At 34.2% G+C, this 19231-nt stretch overlaps 1 protein-coding gene across 5 annotated transcripts in view; it reads left to right on the plus strand.

Moving 5' to 3' along the window:
- The window catches only part of LOC128172202 (zinc finger protein 628-like), a 21241-nt gene extending 2584 nt beyond the window's left edge, over positions 1 to 18657 (plus strand). For 3 of the 5 annotated variants that reach the window (XM_052838000.1, XM_052837986.1, XM_052837990.1), the window contains exons 2-7: positions 912 to 1170; positions 11033 to 11251; positions 11539 to 11788; positions 12225 to 12370; positions 12780 to 13350; positions 13590 to 18657. In XM_052838000.1, coding sequence (XP_052693960.1) covers positions 914 to 1170; positions 11033 to 11251; positions 11539 to 11788; positions 12225 to 12370; positions 12780 to 13314 — 1407 coding nt within the window. In that variant the 5' untranslated portion in view covers positions 912 to 913 and the 3' untranslated portion in view covers positions 13315 to 13350; positions 13590 to 18657. Of the gene's footprint in view, positions 273 to 911; positions 1171 to 11032; positions 11252 to 11538; positions 11789 to 12224; positions 12371 to 12779; positions 13351 to 13589 lie in introns of all 5 variants that reach the window. The other 2 variants (XM_052838007.1, XM_052838015.1) reach the window with 2 other exon arrangements.
- The last annotated feature ends 574 nt before the right edge of the window (positions 18658 to 19231 follow it).

Here is a 19231-nt window from a genome sequence, read left to right on the forward strand (position 1 = left end):
GAAGACCACAAGTCAACGAAGAAAAAAAAAAGAAAAGAGAAAAGAATATATATTGATACTAATTGGTTAGTGTATCCTTGCTTCTGGAAGGGGCTATTGATTTTTTTGCAGCAGTAGGTATTGGTAATGATTGCGCATGGACCTGTAGAGCAGTTTTTTTTTTGTCGCAGCCTGTGGAGAGCCAGAATTTTTTTTTTTATCTATTGTGTGGTATGGACTTGTAATGGACACAATATCCTGTGAGGGCCAGAAGAGAAGTCATTGATAGACCGGTAAATCTCCATCAAGTTCATTGTCTTTGTTTGTTTGTTAGTTCAACATCTGTTTTGTTTACTATAGATGTATACGTGCACAAATTTTGGAACATGGGTGCAGCTTGTTTTTCTTCTCCCACTGGATTTTATTTCAGCATAGAACGTACATTGTAGAAATTTAGAACCATGTTGGATGTATGGTAATTTTAAGAGGGAGAAAGCAATGCAGAGTTTAATTATCATATGAAATATATTTCATGGACTTTAAGAGGGAATTGGAAATATTGAAAATGGTTAAAGCATTAAAGTTCTAATTTTATATGTTTGGGTAACATTTTTTTTTTCAAATAAAGTGGTTTTTACTGTGCAACATTATTTTTTTTTATTTGTGTTGACATTTTGCAAAAATATATATTTCCAAATGACTTTTTGAGTTTTCTGCTTGCATGCTAAGGGGTATCTCCATTATGTATTAATTTTATTGATAAGTTTTAGGTCTAACAATTCCTGGATTTTCTTGGAAGTAGATATTAGATTTGACAGTGCTCATTTGTCCTCTGAAAAGGGCATAACCAGGAAAGGGCATGTAAAAATTTGTTAAAGAAAATAAATGATTCCTTTTCCACACTGTTACGTTCAGTTTTTACTTTTTTTCAGCCATGGATGAGGATGGTGCAGACAAGCAAAACGGAATTCGCCTCCCTGCCACAACAGGACCCCGCCCTTATAAATGTGAAGTTTGTCAGCGATCGTTTAGGGAGGTAGCCACCCTGAGAAAACATGAACAGCTGCACAGAGCCGATCGTCCATATGTCTGCCAGACCTGTGGAAAGTCTTTCCTGTGGTCATCAAATCTCAAAGTTCACGAGAGGGTCCACACGGGGGAAAGACCCTACAAGTGTAAAATCTGCCACAGGTGAGATTACGTTCATTTGTAGATGCAATTAATTATCATTTGTTGATGCAAGTTCTATTAACATGACGATTCGCAAAAATAAGTAAATGAAATGCAGAATCATGATGTTCGGTTTGGACTTATTAATAATGTTTGTTAGAATTGAGAACCAATCAGCACAACTAAGGCTTAGCCTGATCTGATGGTGCAGAAAGAATGCCCGTTAGCACTGTGGAATATATACCGGTAAACAATATTTTGGGTACAATGTTGAGTCTACCTTATTAATTCTGATTATGATAATTTGACCAGTAACACTGTGTTGTCAACATGTACCATACTTGGTTAACTGCTGATTGATCTGAATATCGTACAGTAAAACTGGTATTCAGATAGTAAAACTGGTTTTCCGGTTACTCAGATAAAAATGCATTTTACATGGTTAATTTGTAGAAAATATTTAAAAATTTCATTAAATGCATACAAACACATTTCCCTTATTTTAATTACCATTACGTGGTTCAAAAATAGGTTAAATTTATTTTGTTTAGTTTACACAGTTAATATACCGTTAATTGATATATATGATATGTAAGCGAGTAACTGTTTACTAAATTAAAAACACTTATAAGTTTACTGAGAGCAATTTTTGACACAATGCCCCAGTGTGTATTGTGATTTTTTTCTACTACATTTTACAATTCACTCATATTTATAGATACTTCCCTGAAGGGAGTGGACAGGGGTGAATCTTAATGCTTTTGATTATTTGATTTTATTAAAACGAGGAAGAAAAAAAAAAAACAACCACAAGTACTTAATAACTGCATGTAAAAAAAAATCCAGATTTGACACATGCAGGGATTGTATGCAAGGAAATAAAGTCAAGAGTCAACAAGTTTGGAAGGAAAAGGGAATGAATGTTATGCTCATTTCAACTTAATTAGCATGAGTAAAAGCTTTAGTGAATGTGCTGTGAGGACATAACGATTAACATCACACACTTAGTCGCTTGTTTTTGTGTACCTTTAATAAGATTATGTCCCCAACACATTTTCCGAGATAAGGATGTGTGTGTACCATCTGAACAAGAACTTAGAGCAATGATTTCAGAAGATAAAGGCTCTTTACTTGAACATGTATAATAAAACCCTTATGCAAACCATTCCCTATCTATGATATATATATATTTAGCAGATTGTTAGGTAAACCACTAAACCTTGACACCAATTGCGTATGGGAAGTATGCAAGTGTGTATACGGGAGGGGGGAGGGCTCTTTCATCTGGTACATGCAGTGGCAGATTGCATAGATGAACAGGGAGATCACAAAGGAGAAAAAAGGCTACTGCCACACGTTTCCATCATGAATTTTTCTCTCTAACGCAGTATTTCCCATTATGCGGTTGATTCTGTGCCAAATGTTCATCATACAGGTTTAACAAGTCAATGATGATGGGGGAAACCATACAAAACACACACAAAAAAAGATGCAAAAGCCCATGCGTAAGACATGTAAGACCAGTTGAGAGACATTTTGCAGGAGGGTGATATATTCAGGGGATTCGTAATGAAATTTGTTGCATCACGTTCGTCTGAGGATAGACGTAACAGATTTTGACCCTTAATTCTTAAATGCTGCTGTATGTGGAAGAGAGATGATAAAAATTCGATCACATTTACCAAAGGAGCAGACAGAGACGATGGACAAGATGCTCAATATCTTTCCTTGTCTGTCTCAAGACGAGCATTGATTTTTTTCTTTTGGTGTGACCTAATTGTCTGGCATATGTTTTGTTACAATGGTGTACCTGATCATTAGTAGCTTAAGATTTCCTTTGGAAGTTGATCCCAGACAATTGGAGTTTCTCCATTGTCATCATCAGAACCATTAGCGGCTGTAAGGTGTTCCAAGATGCCATCTTTTTGCCTGATTCCTGAGACTAATACCTGAGTAATTAGGTGTAAGAAGTCCAAAGTTTTGGTGATTATGAGGAGAATTGTCTTTGTAATGGATAAAGTCATCTACATTAGTAATATATACCTTTACCATATTCTCATCTTTAAGTGACTTTAACACATCAATTTATAGGAAAACAACACCTTTTGCTTTTTATAGGTTTCGCATTTACAAGTTAAGGACAGACGAGACATTCCTCAATTTTATATAATTTTCCTTGATATGTTATTCCTTAATTATTAACTTTTAAACCTATTAATTCCCAAAAATTCAGAGTACATTACCAGGCTCGTTTCGGAGCTAGAATATTTAAGATTTTCCTTAAAATAGCACGCAAAATGCATTTGAATGCTTATAAGTAAAGTCATACTATATATTTCCAATTGAACACTTTATATCCAAATAAAAAAGAATCATTTTACATAAAAATATAATTATGAAATTACGAAGTGGAAATCTTCACATTGTGGAGACAGAAAATTTTCTTAAAAAATGGAAGAAAGGTCGTGTCTGACCTAAAAAAACCAAAAAACATGCACACACAATTAAGTACAGAATTTTTGGAGGATTTAACTGTGTAATGCATCTGCTCACATTTTTCAAACATTAAGTGCATAAAGTTTAGAGTGCACAGTATGAATATTTTGTGAGAAAATGACATATCATACACATATCAGGCTTTGACAGCCGCATTTTTTAAGGGTTCGTTGAAGTTGTTGCAAGGTTATCGTGCATGATTCCCTTGTCAGTTTTTCTTGAGTGGGGGGTCTCAATTATGATAAATGCTCATTGTCTCCCTTCTGTGCTTGAATTGGATCACTGGAATGACATTGGCAGATAAATCCATGTTTTGTTGCGCAAGCAATGAGGAAGAGATAATGAATCTGTTTAGTTTGAGGCTTTTTCCTTGTCATTTGTGAATTGTGTTGTCTTCATGCATAAAGGGACATACCGGTACATATGTAAGATTATGTAAAAGATTGCATTTGTTGTGAATAAAATGACCTTTTGTGATAAAAAAAAAAAAAACATCAAAAGTTGAAATGTGGACAGTTCTCAAAGCAGATCACATACTAAAAAAAATCTGTAGTTAGAAAAGGAATTTACCTTGATATAAAAAAAAAATTACCATGATCATCTAAAAGAAGCAATGCATCGCATGTATCATTTGTATCTTTGTTTGATGTGGCAGCCCAAGACCAAAAACAGTGTGATGAGCAACGATAATGAAAAGCCTTTCTGCACTGCGGAATGCATGCACTAAATGTACTGCATGAATCAAATGCTAAGGAGTTCCTGAGGGGAATTTGACGAATAGAACAACCGCATTATCTAAAGCACAGCGCGGTTGAGTGTTCGTTAGCAGCAGGGCAGGTTGTGGAATTCTAAAGACATTAAAAAGTTGTTTTTCTGCCATAAAAAAGGAATATCCATCCCATATTTGCTGTAGGGTTGTGAATGGGATCAAGTGACATGTTATTATGCAGTAATGTGGTTGTTGCACTTTTACTGCTAGTGGAAATGGCCATTGCTAAATTGTTCTGCCAATAGTTTCATTTGGGACATAAAAGCGCTATTAATTTTCTCATGCAAAAAAAATTTATAAATTCATTGCTGACACAAAACATGAGACCAGGAGATGTATAGGTGATCTGCCGTGATAAAGAATTTGTTAAAAACATCGATTGGGGGGGTTCTTTTGGGAAGCAGTGATGCATGTCAGAGCAAATATGAGGAGGAGGAGTGATGGCAGCGTTTCGCATTGTTAGGGATCAATAGTTAAGCTACGGGGATTGTGCTCAGAGCTTAAAGTTTAATTCAACTGATAGTCCATTTGTCGAGGCATGTCACAAGGGGCAATTTTAATATCGATAATTAATAAGGGAGAAAAAAAAAATCCATTCATATGACATATTATTCACTAAATGCGCGCTAGGTCGTGGTATTATATCAGAGAATGAACAACATATTGTCGGGAGCCAACGAGGGGAATGAACGATCGTACTTCTGAATGCTAATTTGACCTCAGTGGGGCAAACGTTTGCTCATGTCCTTGGTTATAGGAAAAAGAGACCAGTATTTACATACACCTCTTAGTTCACTCACCTTAGACCACTTATCAAAAAAACACTCCGATGATCTTTGTCAACAAACTGAGCAGATGAATTCAAACTTTGTTTTTTTTAAGATCACCTGAAAATGTCATTAGGTGCATGGAAGTTTTCAAAAAGTGTTGATTGATATTAATCACAGGTTTTAGTAGGAGCCAAGGGCATAATTTTCGAGTTCTCATGAAGTGTTTAACACTGATGGTGTACCTGGGCCACAAAATAATCCCCCCCCCCCCCAGTTTTATTTTATTTTACTTGAAATAAATCGGAGGCACATTTAGTCGGCAGTAAGTGGAGATATACGTCAATGTAAAATGTGCTCAGCATGTATTGTATGGGATCTGACCTGCTGTTGTCTCTGTTCCAATCATATACCAACCTACAAACCTTGTACTGACTCTACGGCAACAGCTGGGCCCTAAGCTGTGTCCCCATCATACCATGTTACATCAACAAAACATAAACCACGTCAGTGCTATGCATGCAGTGTCCCCATCTTGCCAGACTACAAAACATATGCCTCAAAAATATTCTCCATTGCAAAATATGATACCATCCATTAAAACTTGTTAGACATTTGTTGCAGTATTAACCCTATATAGCAAAGACTTGTTTTTGGACAAGGCCAGTATTGTTCGAAGTCCAACAATATTTTTTGTTACTACAAACATTCAGGTTTAGATTGAAGTAGTTTTACAGAAATTACTTCATTTTATTCTTTAATTATTTTTTCTGTTTTTTTTTCTTGTACGAAGTGATGGTTTTTTTGCAATATGACTCACAGGGTCTGTCGATTGGTTGCTAATTTCTCACTGTACGACATCTTTTGTCTTCTTTATTTCCTGAATCCCCTTGCTTCATTTGTCTGCGAGGAAGTTTGCTATTTTATCATCATGATTTCTCTCTTTCTTGGTGAAATAACAAGTTAGTCAGAGCTTTAAATTGTAGATATATATAAATGTCATTAGTCAGACTGTTTCCAGAGGACATATTAAAAAAAAATGAAAATTTTTACATAAATATACCCTTATTTTATTGTTAATGGACCTTTATTTTTTTTCCATCATGTAACAATCCTTTAGCAGATCAAATGCATAAGTGATGTAAAAAGAAAAAAAACAACTCGATTTGGATTTCAGATGTATGAGAGAAAAATATAATATGCCTAATTTACATACGAAATCAGATCTAGTATATAATTTATGATTGTATGTACTAGCAATTCAAGATAGTGGTTGTTTGAAAGTTGGCCCTCAGTGACTTTGATACATGGATAAAAGCATGTTCTGAAAGATGTTTTAGCAGGTTTTTTCCTTCCAATTGACTCCCTAAGCAATATTTACAGTAATCTCTTAACGTGGTTAAAAAAATTGTTTATTGCAAATCTTAATGTAATGAAAGTTGTTATCTCAGAGAAGAAAAAAAATTGATTTTTTCGATAATCATATATTTTATGATGGAGGCAACTTAACCAGCTTGTATTTTGATATTTCTCTACCCATGCATGCAGGAATTGTAAAATCCTAGCGTAAATTTGAATAAACAGTGTAAAAAAAAAACCCCATTAACAACCTGCACTTGCATTAGTTCAAAAATGTGAAGCTATTTTGAGATATACCTGGTGGGATAGGTGAAGCATATTATAGTTTTTTGTGAATTACTTGATATCACGCTTACATGTTAAGATGGGCTAATCATTGGATGTCAACTAAACTTTCTGTAGTACTGGTAATTGTAAGTCGGGAGAGTTTGTTTAATGTTGCATAGTGGGTCTTTTTTTTTTTTAAAAGGACTTGCCACCATTGATGAGGACCGAGTTGTTTTTTTTTTCGAACTCTATTTTAGAAATAAAAAAAAAAGAATAGACAATGACTCTGAATGCATAATGAATGAAGGAAGTTCCTTTGTGGGCTTTATAAGTGATAAAAGGCCAGCCTTGCCAAATGGACAAGTTGGCTTGTTTTTACATCTGGCATGTAAAGCAATTACAAATTAAACAGGGTGACTTGGATAAAAAAAAATCTTGTTCCTGTTGGAAAGGGATGATTCATGATTTGCTTCTCACATATGTTAAGACTAAGGCCTTCATCAAACCAAAAAAGACTTTTCTTCATATTGTTCGAAAATAAATCATGTATACTGTAATTAAGGAAAAGAAAACGTAGTTCCAGAAAAATCTATTTTGGTCATCAGCCATTGTTCCAAGTGTATTTGGCTTTTAGGTGAAGTATTTATTAGTTAATCTGCCACTGTAATTGGTAATTTCCAATCACCCTTGCCGCTTTATTAGCCATTGGCTAGGACAGACTGTCAGAAATACCAGCATCAGGGCTGAGTCTTACGTCTGCTGGTCTACGAAGCCAGACAGTGCTTTACTTTTTTCACTTGTTTATTTATGGACATCGTAAAATCAAATTCTCCTTGCTCAAGTCGCCCATAATCAAAGCCCTCAGACAGAGGACCCTTAAGAAAGTACAGCTTCTTCTTGTTATCAAAACACCTTTATGTATCACGTCGATGATTTGGAAATTAAGATGTGCGTCGCGGTTGTTATTTTCATGTAATGAAAACTAACGGAAAAGTCAATCTGGATTAACTTAACTACATTTTTTTTATGAAATCCTTTTTCAGCAAATGGATTGTTATTTTATTAATTTTTGAGAAAATAAGGTTATATTCTGTCAATATTTTGCTTACCGTAATTTATTTTCTGATTTCAAGCAAATATTAGGATCAGTAAATTCTCCTTCATTATTTTGCATAAAATGAAAGAGTTTTTCTCAGATAGACAGAGCAAATTAGGTTAACATAGATTTCCAGTTATTGATCAATTTTGTTGATTATTCAAAGAATAAAATGCTGTATTTTTTTTTCTTCAGATACAGTTTACAGTCTAGAAATTAAAGGAATTTTTTTTTAAAGGATGGAATGACTTGCTTTGATGGTTTGCAAAAAAATTCTCATAAAATAAATAAATGATGGGGGAGGGTTCACAATGGATAATTCTGGAAAAACTCTCATGGGAAGAGATTTATTGACATTGCAAGTCCAAGATGATAGTGATACTATAAGAGGGCGACCCCTGTACTGACAAGTAAAAAGAGTGGAAAGTTTCAGATAACGGTACATCTGTCTTGCCTCATCATCTAAGGGATTTAAAATGAAATCATGTTTTTTCATACAACTATGGGGTCACTGATAAGATTACGGAGCAAGATTTTTGGCGTAGCTTCCATTCACCTCAGATAAAGCTTACAAGTTGTAGAGTAAATTCCAGCAAGCCAAAATCCAAAACATTTCCCTCATGTTGAGTTGGCCTTGTTTGTGGGTGGGTGTGTGTTTAGTGATTGTGTGTATGTGTGTGTACTATGAATATTGTTGCAAGGTAGAGAGAGGTTTTTGTGTTATACGTAGATTTGTTTTCTTGTATTCATGCCAGATAGTTGTATACAACCATAAATCATTTGCCCTAAAAACATGAAATGTAACCCTATCTCTGAAAACATGGCAGCTAGTCACATCTACTGAAATCTTGGTGAAACTTGAGTCATTGTGGGTTAATTGCCAACAAAATGCAAATGACCTACCTCTTTTAACCTCTTGAAATTTCGATGTAATGTGACACAAAGAAAAAAAAAAGAGAGCAAGAAAAAAAAAAATTGGCCAGATGACCAATCCGTTGGCCTAATTTCTCTGCTTGATATAAGGCAGACCTGAGTCAATGACCAGAGAACTTCATTGAATGAATTAATCATAAGTATGCCCAGTAGTGCATGAGAACCACAACCTTATACCATTCAACGGTTATAATATATTGAGTATAATAATGTATCTGTTGCAGCATAAACAGTTTTTTTAAAAAACTTGGTCTAATTTTCTTGCATGTTGGCAATTCTAAGTGCTTCTAATTCCTTTCGTCATGCAATGCCCAAAGATGATTTAAATATCCTTCTTTTTTTTTTACCCTAATGGAACTTGAAATATGTGTGCCTGTTCTGAAATAAAGCTTTTGATAACTCAACCTTGCCTTCATGCAATGAATGTAATTAAAGTTTAAAAAACCCATTTATCTGCGCTATTTGAAAAGAAATCTTGGGAGGTTGAAAGACTTTTAGATGTGCTTCATTTAGCAGAAAAATCTCTTATGCCAGCCTGTACATGCGTACCTATTGAATTTTTTTGCCCTATGGGCCATGTTCTTTTTACAAGAATTCAGGTCACGCTGTGGGTATTGCCCCATTCTATTACAACAAGTGAAATCGGATGCCTCCCATGTCCCTCCCTCTCTCCAATCCCAAATTAGGACAGTGACTGCACACTAGATTAAATTATATAAGTAAATAAGATGATTTATTAAGTAAAAAGAACCCGAGTACCACAGCTCTGTAGGGATGAAAGAGAATTCTTTAACGGTGCGATATTGATTGGTTTGTAATGATGTCGTCACATTTCCTTTCTCTTCTACAGGACAAAGCCTTTATGTGCTAACCGATTTTTTTTTTTTTTTCGGGGATACAGTCATCTTGCATGTTTTTAAGTATCGACCTCCAGATTACTACTTGCGTATCCGGGAAGGTTATTCACCCAGATCAGTGGAGAGAAGGAAAAAAAAAATAGAAAGAGAGATGCTTTATTATTAAGCTTGGCAATGGGCCAAGGCTAAAAACAACAATTTAGAATTACAGAATTATTAGTAATGAAAAAAAAGAGATAAATGAGAGAAAAAAATGATAATCTAATTATGAAGGTCTTTTTAGGTCATCGTCAGGACACATAGGTCGATGGATACCATTGTCATGTGACCATTTCATAATGATGAATTTGCCTTGGGTTAAAAGCCCATTGAGGCGCAGTTGATGTGTAAACAAAACAAAAAATGGAAAAAATGTAAAAACATGAAGGAAAAAAATTGAAATGAGATATATAATGTCATATCTCAAAAGCACATAATTGTTTTAAAGGTTGAGGCAGATTATGTATTTTTCTGTGGGGGTTGTTTTAAGGGTCTGAGCAGTACACGTGGGTGGACCATTACAATAGTTTTCAAGAATATACCTATAAATCAATATGGTAGCATATTTTTTTTTGTTTTATGAATATTAAAAAAAAACCCAGGGAACCCCATTATTACCTGATCAATAGATTCTGCTGGCCCGCAATTGTAAAGAGTGCATTGATATGCTCTCACATGTGTAGACATGTGTTGCTCGTCCTTGCATTTTGACCTGGAAACACTACGATGGTCTGAGGCATTTTGTTGTTGATGCGCAGGAGCAGCCCTCTGTTGTTAAACATCAAGAGGGAAAATATTGTTAACGGCTGTGGGGTAATGCACATATGGTAACATAAAATAGTAATTAGATGTGGAGATGCATCAATTGAACATCATTATATTCATCGAATGTCGTCATATGTCATCATATTTATTGCGATATGATTTCCATTGATTGAATGCAATGAATATTTCATGCCAATTTGATACTAATGGTAGAAATACAGATCAAATTATTTTGAGTATGATAAAAAAAATGTTAATGAAATAGAGTATTTATTTCATGGAGCGGAAAGATCTGTTTCCTAGTCCTATGTGGATGATATGAAAATAGTTTTATACTGTCTATCTTTACACAAGCATGTACACAAACTTGTACACACCTTCCCCCTTCTTATTGGACATACAGATAAATCCCATCTCGTTCATTATCCTGTAAAATAATACATTTGTTACATGTACTTGTAATCTGTATTATTGTCTCTTAAGTCAATTACATTACGCAAGCTGCAGAAATTTACCTAAATCTTTTGTATTGCAGGTGTTTTACTCAGTCCAATGATCTAAGACGACATGAAAGAAATGTCCACATGCGGGGGAAGCTGGTCAACTATAGGAACCCGGTCGCTCCTACGAGTCGTAACACGAGTCAGATGAACCTGGCCACATACCAGGCCTTTGCCATGCAGCAGAGGGCGCTTCTACACCATGCACTGACCTACGAAAGTCTGATGCAGAGTGCAGTAGTCACACAAGCTAGGTACAACGAATTGTTTGAAAAGTCGCTCTGTTGAACATAATTCTTTCTCAAATTTGTCTGCAACAATGCACATTTTCAATAAACTATAGCTTTATATCCTTTTTCAATGCTGAACAATATGTTGAATACTTCCACTTAACATCACCTTTATCCTTTTGTTCCATGTCTCTTTTATATTAATCATATAGGAAGATTTGTTTTGTACACCAATTTGCATCTCGTATTTGAAACTTTTAAGTGAAGCCAATAAATATCAGGAGTTTCCATACTGGTGTTCTCTTTTGTAGGCTGCAGGCGGGTGGTTCCACTGCATCTATGCCCACAATGAGCGCCCCCTCTGACATCAGTGTGTCTACCTCCACTGATTCACGGCACCGCCGCCCCACAGGCTCACCCGACTCCATCAAACTGGAGCAGGTGACCCCACCTACCTCACCCAGCAGACAGGAGCGTTCTCTCTCCAACCCAGGCCTGCACAACTCCATGGGGGCCAGCGACCAGCTCTACATGGCCCCCAGATCTAACAGCACCTCTGCTGTAAGTCATCCAGTACCCAGTTTTAATTTTCCAAATAGCTATGTACATGTATCATTATAATATATATAAAAGTATGGTGCGTACATGTACACACAGTAAATGAGTTAAAAACTTCTGCATTTGAATTTTTATTTATTTTTCTTCATTTTACTATTGTGGATCTATGAACAACAACTGGTTAATAATGATTTATAGTTGTCAAGATGACTAGAGTTATCTTTCTTAACTACACATACATAAGGTAAATCAAAGCTTAATAAATGATGGATACTGTACGTCTCCATCAAGACATAATAGAAAACCAGACACTTTCATGTACCAGTACCTGTGTAGCAAGATTTTTAAAAAAGGGTAGGTACATATGCCTGTGTGGCAGTCAGTACTCCCTCCTGTACTTGTACTATCGTATTCTGACGTTCCGTTCTGTTGGTTGTAGATCGGTACGGGTTTACTTCACTCGCCTCCATCACTGCCCACTTCATCCTACCAGGGATACACAGCCGGCAGTAACTCTATCAATGGAAGTCCACCAGTGCTCACCCAAGTCACAGCTGCCATGTCAACAAATATGTCAGGATTCAAGTAAGAAGAACTTTGATTTAGAAACCTTGGGTTGAATTCTATGATTTTTTTTCTTCAAAATTTCTTTTCGCATTTGCATACTATATTGTATTTATAAATTATTGTGAAGGTATATAATTTGTTTATCAATGTATATCAGAGAACAAAGACTGGAACAAGAAATTTTAAATTGAAAAAAAAAAAATGACAGTTTATTTAAGCCTCAGAGGCAAGTATAGGTATTTCTTGAACATGAAACCTATGAAGGCATTTATGTGATCATAACTTGTCATATTGCAAAGGTCACATTAAATGAATTTTAAAATATTGATTAGGTTAAAATAAAGGAGGCATGCTTAGATTTTATGACTTTAGACACAACATGGTAAGTCCAAATTGCAATGCTACATTGATGACCCGTTTTTAACAGGTTGTTAAATGAATCTGCCTCCACCTCAAGTCTACCTCACTCTGCCCTGAGACGACTACCTCCAATATCATCTATTTATAGTAACCACCCAAATACCTCATCAGCTGACAACAAAGTCATTGACCTCAGCATGAAGTCTGCCAGCAGTGGAGAGTCCGAGGACGGAGACTGGAAGTCCAGAATCATCGCCGAACACCTGAAGCGGGAGGAGGCTTCCAACAATGCCTCCAAGAGTCCTCCGATCTCGGAGACAGAAAGTGAGGAAAAGCGTGACGTGACAACCACCTCCATTACGCCCATTGGCGACTCTGGAATCCACCACTGCCCGCACTGCAACATCTTCTTTCACGACTTCACCATGTACCACCTTCACAAGAGTCTGCACTCGCCTGTGGACGACGATCCCTTCCGATGTCCCTCGTGTCAGAAGCACTGCCAGGACCGGATCGAGTTTATGTTCCACATTGTCTGGCATGTCAAGTATCCACACACCATCCCTAACTATGAACCTTTTAGGGAGGAGTACCAGGCCTAAACTGGTGCCCAAGCAGATAATGAAGTCAGCATAATGGTAAGTGAAGAATTCAGGGAAGGGGTACTTTTCCCTCAGAAAATTTTGTGAAAAATGAGGCTGTTTACTTTTCACTGCTTATGTGACATAACTATTAGTTTGCTTTTTTAGGACTATATTATAAATTCAAATATTCTGTGATCTGTGCATTCTAAAATAAAAAAACAAAAAAGAATTTCGCTCGTTAATATTCAATGTGCAAAGGTGTATTAATGTTGCATTGTCTTGACTGATTGTAGATGAACCTCAACAGAAGTGCAATACATCATCCTCATCACACAGTGACCCTCCTAGATGGTCGCTAGATAGCCTTTATTGAAGTTCGAAGTTGACATTTTCTGAAGTTCCTCCAAGTTCAAGCTTTCAAGCGGTGGATAAAGTCCAGTTTAGTTTGAAGCAATTTCTCTGTTATCTTGTATGTGTATTACAAACAGATCTCAACTAGTACCTAATGGATTGGTGTGTGTGCATCTTGGAAACCCAGCACAAGGAATTTTTCTCTCCATGTGCATTGCCCTGTTCTCGTAATCTGGACTTGTCAAAACTTCTGTTCTAGTATGTATCTCAAGACATCTATTAATCTTTTCATACTTGTAAATGTATACGGTTTTGAAGAATGAATATTTTTTCTTGTTTTTAGTTTATATATTTTTGTCAACATATTTTAGCAGAAAATGATATTTTAAATGACATAACTACACTCAAGGTTAGAAAATGAGACAGAGTGTTTATTTTGATGTATTTGATAAATCCACAGTTTTTATTATCAGGAAAAATTGGAATAATGTAAATTTGAATCAAAAGGCAATGGTTTATTGATATCATAATGTGTTAAAAAAATTAGAAATTTTAGAGACTTTGTCTAAAAAGTTGTTAAATATTTTACCATTTTTTAATGGTAAAAAAATATGTTATAAGGATGCTTCTTTGCTATTTTTGTTTTGTTTATACTTACATGCGTTATGTTAGTGCTAAATCATCTTTTATTTTTTTTTTAACATTTAGTGCTTTGTAAGATCATATTTATCATTATTATTAGGGGGTGATTCACACTGCTCTTTAAGGCACACCAATGTGTCACATATCCATGGTAATGGTAGGTATCCACCTCTTCTATCTCCTTAGTCAGAAGAGTTGACAAGGGGAGACAACAAAACCTCATGTTATACTGTTATGTGCCAGTTGAATATTCTGTCTTATTTTATAGGAAAAACCTATAAATACGGGTAATATTTTGTGTCTTGAGCTCATTGAAAGCACATTATCAAACTTTTGTGTGTGTGTTTTTTATGTAAAAGATTCCTACCTGAAAACCATTTCATCCTCTTCTCATGTTTATTATTATAGTCTATGTGATATACATCGTCTCTGTATTCATGTTTACTGGAAAATGAAATTTGTGCCATATGGTGTTTTTATTAGCCAGGAGAAATCTCCTGAAGGATCTTTTATATTGTTGTTTAGGGAGGTTTTTTTTATGTTATCTGAGAACAAACCTATATGTGTGTGTTGATATTTTGCTTGTATATGTTTTTGTTCATATTTTTGATATGTTCTCTTATTCAGTAAGAGGTTGTTTGATTAAGGGGGTTAAGTATATCACGTTCATTTTGATAAATTAATTATTTAAATGGGCAGCCTTTTGGTGCAAGATCAATTTTTTTTTTTGGTACTGCCCATATTGCTAAGTATAACACTATTCAGGGTGTGGTTTCAGAATTTAGGCCCCCTGCCCCCCTTTTAAACAAAATCAAATGTGTTCACTATATAAATATATTTGGAAGGAATTTTTTTTGCTCAGCAGTGCAAATAGCAAATACAAATTATTCAAACTGCTTCTGAATGCAATTACTCCCCCGGTGAAGTCAAATCAATAAGCCATGGTTTCATTGTAGAATTTTTTATAATGTATGTGTAGCCTCATTCCAATAATATCACTGCATCAAAACAAGGCAATTTATCTGAGAAAAGTGGGAGTTATTGATAAAATACATCACAGGATATAAAGTTCATGGGATTTAATGAATTCTTTGATGTCTTAATTAAAGTGGACAGAATGTTAATGCTAAGTGTTGTATGTAACTTAATTTTGGGGGTGAAATTTACCATAATGAATTGCTTATTGAATCTAAAAGAAACTCATAAGGGCAGTTGGCCCTCCATCCGGTGAAAACAATACATCTGCTGAGTCTAGACGATTACATTTCATTCCAGGGCGAAGAATTCTTTGTCATTGCCATACTAAAAAAACCTCCGGTGTTTACGATGTCTCTTTAATGGTGTTCAAATCAAATAAACTATTTTTTCTTTATATTATCTAGTTAGAAAACATGTTGGAAATACAAGTCTTATTGGTCTGAAATCAAAATAGAACAGCATAAGTCAAAATAATAGTAGGATGATATTGAAAGTTTTTTTTAGAATTTTACAGTGCTTTATTGGAGTTTTTATTCTACAATTTATATCCGATTTGAAGGGGTTTTCATTGACATTTTTTGTATTTGGTCATGTTGCTGTCATGTTTTTTTTGCTGTTAGATTTTATCCGAAAGCAGGATAAAACTGTCGGTCCGGTGTGAAGTGACTCTTTGTTGTTTAATGTTGTGTTAGAGGTTGGGCGTGTCAGAATTTCATGTTTAGGGTTTCAGATTACAGAAAAGAGACACTTGTTTGACAAGCATTTCAGTGCTCATGCTAATGATAAGTTACAGCAGAATACTGATGATTAGTTAAATCACAATACTGATTAATAGTTTACAGCGCAGGATAGCTCCTTTCTCTCTTTCTTTGTATTTCTTGTATATCATCTTTTTCTCTTTCTTTTGTTGAACTGGTGATTGATTTACAAAACCAAAAATTTGCATAATTTTGAATCAAGACTGAATATTATCAAATTTTGCCAGATTGTAAATTGTTTTCCAGTTGAACAGTCTTAGAATAGCTTATATACTCTCAGAATAAAAAAATTGAAATTTTTTTCATTTTTAAAAGTTCAAAATTTATTGATAAGACCAGTAGTGTTGAATACCTCTTAAATATTCTTTATTTATTTTCTAATCTCAGGATTGCTTTAACATACATATGCATATAGTATTTTATTTTTTCATGTATCCATGACTTTGAACTTTGACATTTCACCTTTCTCACTATGATACATCTTGAACTCAGGAGAATGTCGTCAGATGGGTAGCAGACGGCAAATGAATTATGATCTACCTCATTTTATGGAGTAATTCTGTATATGTATATTATACTTGTAGCTTTTGGTAATAATCTGTGTGTCACTGTTTCTTGGGTATTTCGACTTCTGTGCTTGAATTTTGTAATTGTTCCTTTGGTTTCGAATTCTTGGCAAAAAGTTTAAAAGAAAGGAATCTTAAAGAAGAAAAATATTTGGATTTTAGGTTTTTAAGACTGTCAATGATAGGAATAAGTTAATATAGACTGCTGAAGAATTATACCTTATTAACGAGAGTGAGAGTTTGCATGAGAATGAAGGATTTGAACTGAAGGGTATAACCTGTTACGATTGTTTTCATCTTAAGGTTGTTAGTGTTGCCAAGTCTAACTTGTCTTTTTAAGCTTTGTATGATATCTGGGTGTCCAAGGCCTTTTTTTTTTAGTCTAAATCAATATTGTTTGCTGTACATAGTAACCCTGTCAATTCATATAGCTTTTCCTGTATATTTTGTATAGTTACTTAACAAATGTCAGATCCAATGTAAAAAGTAATATTTATCTACATATATATATTATACACATAGATTGCATTGTACTAGCTCATGTTTAGAAGATGTTTCAGTCATAAAAGAGTGCATTGCTGACTCTTGAGCATAAATTTAATGACTGATATACAAAACCGAATATTTTTGACCAATATTACGTATAACTTTTTTTTTGTTTTGGTACAATTGTTAGTGTTCCACTATATTTCAGCTCATTGAATTTTGTTATTTAAAAGAAGAGTTTTATGAGATTTTTTTTTGAAAAATTCTATATGAAATACCTCAAGAATATAGGATCTAAATCCAGAGAATATATGATATAGAAGTCCAATTACGTGTATTTTAAAAAGATTCAAAACCAGTATTTATACATCAGTAAAAATCCATGGAGAATTCTACCTCAGAAAGTCTTAGTTTGACTGCCATAAAGTCCACATACATTGTTCGATTAATACCTCAGTTCTTGTATCAAAAATTACCATCTGTTGAACAAGAATTTATCACAGTTAAATTATGCTGATATTTTTTTTTTATGAAATGGAATTATGTTTATGAATTCATGTAACTACCTCAGAAAAAAGTGTGTTTTTTCTGCCTCGATTCCCAGCTAGATATGTGTATTTTATATATTTTTTTTGGTCCATTTCGATACAATATCTGAAGTCAGTGTTGGACTACCATAGAGCTGATGTAAACAATATGTCCCTTATGATTTCATTTAATAAGCTTGTATTTTTCATGAATATATATTTTAACCTTTGTAAATAAGGCATTGCAATTGATTGTAGATGTAATTATAAAGATTTTCTTTTAAAAATAAAAGTGCTAATGTCATGAAAATTCCTTAGATAAAAGTGCTATCATGTCAGAAAAATTCTTACAAAGAAATGAAAAAAAGAAAGATCTCTCATTTTTCTTTTTTATGTGAAAAATGGAAATTGTTAGCGAAATTTGATGTTATTGAATATCGGAATAAAAGAAAAAGGAAAAACATTGCAATGCCTTGACAGTGCCAGAAGTCAAGAACAACAACTCCTGTTTTGTGACCCGGTGAACTTTGATCTGCTGGTACAATCACTAATGCAACATGTTACCTACATGTCATGGCCATCTCTCACCTCTTCCTGTTGGTTTATGATATTTAAGAGATAAATGAAAATGAAAGAAAAACCACCTGTTTGATATATACATATTTCCTGCATACTTTTTGTACTATTGTATCAAATCTTTACAAAATCAAATGTTATAAGTTTAAAAAATCAAAATTGATTAAATTTTTTCTTTTCAAGTCAAGTCATATTTTATATCTATTTATAGAAGAAGTAATCAAAATTGTCAATCAAAGATTTTTTGACCATTTAGTAATTAATTAATAAGCTCTTGAAGCCCATTGTTGAAAATGGTTGGTAAATGCACTGCAGTATTGTGTGAATTGCTGAATGTTCATGTCTGTAGAAATGCTGTGCATGCCAGTGAGAGGACATTAACATGTTGCATTAAGGATTATGTGTTTATTGATGTCATTGTAAATCACAGCTATGTCATATATTTCCTCTAGAAATAAAAAAAAATATTAACAGCAATTTGTATTAAAATTTTCTTTGTCCTTTAAGTTATGGATTAGACGTTGCCATGTGTCTTCTCCTAAAAGTATCTGGTTGTGATATATTAAAAAAATGAGTGACAGGTTTAGTTTACTCTTGAAATATAAATAATCTTGATTTTTAGATGAGATAATCAGATTACACTGTTTTTAGATACATTTCCTTGAATGGCATTCATCAAACTGATCTTTGCAAAAATGTACAGTGTATCTTATGGTCAAGGTGTAATGAAATATAAAAGTAATTGTCTTGGGGTAGGGGCATCTCATACGATAACTAAAGAAAAAGATATATACTCGAAATCATGCTTAAAATTAGAAGGTTACCTCACATACAAAATGCAATGGAAATATTGATCTCGGTAATAAAAAGAGTTGTCTACAAGATTTTGGTTTGAGTAGCAAGAGGTAGAAACTATGGATGTATAATCAGTTTGAAATAAAGTTTTCTTTATAGATGTATAATAATATTGAGGTTTACTCTTCGTGGAATAGTGTTAGATTGAAAAACTTAACATTGAAATAACAGGATGACGTCAGGTTTCCAAAAATGG

Source organism: Crassostrea angulata, chromosome 1, assembly GCF_025612915.1.
Source record: "Crassostrea angulata isolate pt1a10 chromosome 1, ASM2561291v2, whole genome shotgun sequence".
Taxonomy (NCBI): Eukaryota; Metazoa; Mollusca; class Bivalvia; order Ostreida; family Ostreidae; genus Magallana; species Magallana angulata.